Source organism: Corylus avellana, chromosome ca5 (assembly GCF_901000735.1).
Source record: "Corylus avellana chromosome ca5, CavTom2PMs-1.0".
In the NCBI taxonomy this organism is placed as follows: Eukaryota; Viridiplantae; Streptophyta; class Magnoliopsida; order Fagales; family Betulaceae; genus Corylus; species Corylus avellana.
In genome coordinates, this window is record NC_081545.1 from 26,742,320 (window position 1) to 26,747,394 (window position 5,075).

The 5,075-nt window shown below is 38.7% G+C and overlaps 2 protein-coding genes across 2 annotated transcripts; both read right to left on the reverse strand.

The window, feature by feature from the left end:
• Positions 1 to 2,432: 2,432 nt before the first annotated feature.
• Positions 2,433 to 3,218, reverse strand: LOC132182040 (uncharacterized). The gene has a single exon (XM_059595249.1). The coding sequence runs from the start codon at positions 3,216 to 3,218 to the stop codon at positions 2,433 to 2,435; it is 786 nt and encodes a 261-aa protein (XP_059451232.1).
• Positions 3,219 to 3,515: 297 nt separating this feature from the next.
• On the reverse strand, positions 3,516 to 4,571 carry LOC132182041 (uncharacterized). Its single transcript, XM_059595250.1, has one exon. It carries the CDS (start codon positions 4,569 to 4,571, stop codon positions 3,516 to 3,518), a length of 1,056 nt encoding a protein of 351 aa, XP_059451233.1.
• Between the last annotated feature and the right edge of the window lie 504 nt (positions 4,572 to 5,075).

A 5,075-nucleotide genomic window follows, 5' to 3' on the forward strand; every position in this document is an offset into this window, starting at 1 on the left:
GCTAGCATTAATGTTTTTTGTAGTCCTCCTTCGAGATCGATCTTTGAAGGCTAACTTTGATGTAGTCATAAGGCATAATATGGCAGTTGTAGTTGCGGTCCTCAGTGTATGGAATATATATCAAAATATGCAACAAAAATTTTCAAGAAAAAACGTTAAGATAGAGAGCATAATATTAGATTATTCAAAACAAAAAATTTAAAGGTAGAGATATTATATCAAAAAGTCGGCTACTCGGTGTTTTTGGTGCTGAATTTGTCACTTTTAAAGTTTTAAAAACACTTACCTTAATATATCAAACTTTAAAAAATTTGTAATGTCACCTCTCTAGTTATGATTTAACCGAAAATCCTAACCCCCTTGGAAATTTCTAAATAACTTTTTTTTTTTTTTAATTAAAAAAATTATTTCATTAAGGTAATTATGTAATTTTATAAATTTTACACTGGTATAAAAATCATTTCACCTATTGGTCGTAAAATTTAACTCCAAACCCGATTGAAATGGGTGATATTGTATACTTTTTTAAGTTTTATACACTAAATTGAGGGGTTTTTATTTATTTTTTATTATTATTATTTTTTTTTAACTTTAGATGGTGTGATTGCAAAATCGATAACAATTTGATGGTGTTAACTCTCTTGATGATCGAGAGAGATTGAAGTGTATTTATAAAGTATATGATGTATAATACAAAGATAACTCTATAATAACTAATCACGCATGCATTATCTTATCACTCTGACCTTTAACTATATAGTTTGATTTTGACTGTCATCGTTCCTGATTTTGATAACTTTTTTAAAGAGGATAATGGTTTTATTTTATTTTTTTTATTATTATTTTTTTTTATAATGTGAAGTGACATAAAAGTAAAATGAATTTTGAGTTTTTTTTTTTTTTTTTTAAATGTCTTGAATAAAGTTGTTTAGTAATGTTTTAACTTTTTTTTTAGCAGAAATAAAGAATTTAGGAAAAAAACGACAACATTGGGTAATCAACTCTCATAATTTTTTTCCCTTAAGTCTACTAATTAGTACATAATATTGAGTTTACATTTTATTTCACACAATAAGAAAGGTGAAGAAGAATTTATTTTGAATGTTGCATGCTTCTAATCATGGAAGAGCAATGGGCGACTCTGCAGATTGTTGCAACTTCGATCTCTACAGAAAGCATAAATCATAGTTGTTGGTGTTGTAGTTTAACTGACATGGGCCATCACGTCTAATCTTCCAAAAGCAATTATAATCAATGCACCGGAGATTATCTCTATTAAAGATGTAGATGTCAAACCGCTTCAATTCACTACCATTACACCGAAAGCCGCAGAAGTATTGTGTAGTCCCCCAAAAGTTTGGTCGAAAGTCGAATATATAGAAGCCATTTGGATACCGGATTACATGGAGACCAAGATCCTCATTCCAGGATTTACAGTGAAGGGTAAGATCCAAACCGTCACCTAAATCATTAAAAATTTCGACGCATACTCGTTTGAGTTGATCGATAGACTGTCCAAAAACAATATTAAGCCCCGTCAAAGACAACATAAGCCACATTAGTAACAACATCACATTTCTACTCAAATGGATGATGATGTCGTTTGTTTGTAAACTATGCTTTTTAGAGTCTGTTTGAGATTGTGTTTGAGAAATAGGGCTTTTAAACAAAAGTTTCTGTTGAAAATAAGATAGGCGTCCACAAAGGCACGCCTCTACGTGTACAAAGCCAAGTGATACAACACTTGGCTTGTAAGTAGGAAACTGACATTGTCAGTTATTCTAAAAACAAAACTGCTATCTTCATCTAAATGGGTAATAATATAAATACTCTCTTATTGAATGGTTTGAGAGACGTATGAAAAAAAAAAAAAAAAAAAAAAAAACAAAGAAAAACAGAAAACAACTCTCTTTCAATATATTTTTCATTGGTGCTCTTAGACTGTGGATTCTGTGAATATTACTCTAGTAATTTCTGGTAGTATATTCCATCACTGGGAAAAGGAAGAAATTCATTGGAGAATTTGATTGCAGTGCAAATAAGGTACTGTTCCATTCCGCTATGCATATTAATTTTCTAACAGCTTCATTTTCAAGCTTTTACCAAAAGTGCTTTTTGGCAATTTTTAGATTTTTTGGACCTTTAAAAGCGTTTTTAATTTTTTTACCAAACGAGTACTATTTTTTTAAAAAAAGACTTCTTGAGTGTTAAAAACACTTTTAGATCCCTCAAACGCAATCCCAAACAGAACTTTAGTGTGTGAAATTTGATGTTGTGCATGCATGTCATTTTATAGGCCATATTAGGAGTCCCTACACATTCTTTAGCATTAATTTGGAAACATTGAGTACTTGATAGGTTTGTTTGTTTGTTTGTTTGTTTGTTTTTTTTTTTTTTTTTTTTTTGAGTAAAAGATCAAATTTTCATTAAAATCAATGAACCAGAGCAAATTGCTCCAATAACAATAAATCACGTATACAATCCGGTGGTACCTCCCACGTTTTGTCCAGAACATGCTGTGAAGCATGCTTAGCCAGAACATGGGCTGCGTTATTACCTTCACACTTGATAAAAGACATCTTCCAGTGGGGAATAGACTGGACCTCCATCTTTAGATCGTCCAACACATGGCCCAAGCGACTCCTATCTGCTCCGGCACAAGTGATTGCATTAACAACAGATTTAGCATCTCCCTCCAAGTGGACAGGCTGGAAGCCCCGTTCCTTGCTCAGTTGAACCGCCATTAATGCTGCGAGAGCTTCTGCAGTTAACGGTGAGGGACAACCCTTGCGAGAGAAGCATTTGGCCACAATCAGTTGTCCTCTGTGGTCACGAATCACCACCGCACACCCCATGATGCCTCGCTGAGTTTCCAAAGATGCGTCCCAGTTTGCCTTGACCCACTCCGGGGGTGGAAGGGTCCACGAACATGGGAGAGACTCCGTAGGAGTGGGTAGCGACGTTTCTCGCTGCGCCATAACAGACTGGAAATCATCTATTGCTTGGGTAGTTCGTAAGACCAACGTCTGAGGGGAAATCATTGGGCCTCCAAAAACCACTTTATTTCGTCTCAACCATATTCGTCTGGCCAACCCCGCAAATTGCACCATTTCTTCCAACGAACATTTATTGAACAGAGACTCAACCACGAACCTGAAACTCGTTCCCACAAAAGAACTTTTCTGTATCTTAGCACATGCCAAGCTCCACACGTCCATAGCAGACGGGCATTGCCACAGGATGTGATGAACAGACTCCACCGCCAATCCACACAAAGGACATGAGTTATCAGAAATAATCTTCTTATAATATAAATTTTCCCTTGTCGGCAAAATATCATGACTGGCTCTCCAAAGGAATTTTTTCTCAGGAGGAGGGATCGGCAAAGCCCACAAGTTCTTCCAAAACACGAGAGATCCCTCCTTTGAGGAGCATTCAGCCAGGTCCCTTTGAAGAACCTCCTTTTGCAGGTGATATGCGCTCCTCACTGTGAACAGGCCAGTGGCCGTGCCTCTCTAGATAAGTGTATCTGGTTGGTTGGTACAGCTCGAAGGGATTTTCAAAATCAGTTGAACTACTTCTGGAGCAAATATTGAAGCCAAGAGTTGGTAATTCCACCACTTTGACTCCCCGTCTAGCAGCTCACTAACGGTAGCATTAGGATGTAGGATAGCCGGCGGTGAACTCATCCGACCAGTGCTATTGATGGGAAGCCAAAGGTCTTTCCAGATCCTTATTGTGGAACCATTCCCCACCCTCCACATCGACCCTTCCTGAAGAAGAGCGCAAGAGCTGTGTATACTATGCCAAGCGAACGAGGGTCGTCGTCCAACTATTGCCTCCAAGACTGACGTATCCGAGTAGTATTTTCCCTTCATCACTTGGGCCACTAAACTATCCGGGTTATTCCAAAGTCTGCAGCTTTGCTTTGCCAAAATCGCTTTATTAAAACAAGTGAAGTTGCAGAAGCCCATCCCCCCGGAAGATTTAGAATTACCCATGCGACTCCAACTCATCCAATTAATCCCATCTTCTTTCCCATATTGTCCCCACCAGAATTTCCGTATATATGTATTTATTTCAACACATAAAGCTTTTGGAAGAAGGAAGATGCTCATGCAATATGTGGGGATAGCATGAATCACCGCTTTAAGTAAAATCTCTTTTCCGGCCTGTGATAGGAACTTTAGTTTCCAATCCTGCAGACGTTTCCGCACCCTATCAATAATACCCCGGAACGCGGCCGTACGGGATTTCCCCACCAATGCCGGTAATCCCAAATAAGTGTCATACCTTTGCGTAGCCGGGATACCTGCTTCTTCCAAAATTGCGACCTTGCTCTCTGTCAAAGTATTGCTACTAAAATATATGGAGGTCTTGTTAGTGTTGAGATGTTGACCCGAAGCCAGCTCATACCTTCGTAACACCTCCGTCAGAGAATGCCATTCTACCATGCTAGCTTTGCAAAACAAGAGGCTGTCATCCACAAAGAAAATGTGACTGATTCTAAGCCCCCTTTTCGAAGTGGGAACCCCTGTCAATACCCCATCTTCGTTTGATTTGACCACCATAGTGCTTAGTACCTCCGCACAAAGGAGGAAAAGGTAAGGGGAAATAGGATCCCCTTGCCTAATACCCCTTCCTGGTTTGATAGACCCACAAACCTAGCCATTAACAAGAACGCCATAGTGGACAGTCGTGACACACATCATAATCAAGTCAATGCACCGTTGAGCAAACCCCAATTTTCTCATCACAGCCATAAGAAAATTCAAATCCACCCGGTCACATGCTTTGCTCATATCCAATTTAATTGCTATAAATCCCTGCTTACCCCTCATTCGAGCATGCATCGTGTGCAAAGTCTTATATGCCACCAAAACGTTATCCGTAATTAAACGGCCGGGTATAAATGCACTTTGCGTCTGAGAAATAATATGGTCCGACCCCTCCCGAAAGTTGCACCATGTATATTTGGGGCCTTTGAACCCCAAATCAGATAAGTCACAGCTTGCTAGTGCCGACTGAAAATCAATCATTTGGCTAACCGAGCGTCCATTGCCCCCCCTCCCCCC

Coding starts and splice junctions, on each gene's coding strand:
- LOC132182040 (XM_059595249.1), bottom strand. CDS start 3,218: ATGGACGTGTGGAGCTTGGCATGTGCTAAGATACAGAAAAGTTCTTTT.
- LOC132182041 (XM_059595250.1), bottom strand. CDS start 4,571: ATGGTGGTCAAATCAAACGAAGATGGGGTATTGACAGGGGTTCCCACT.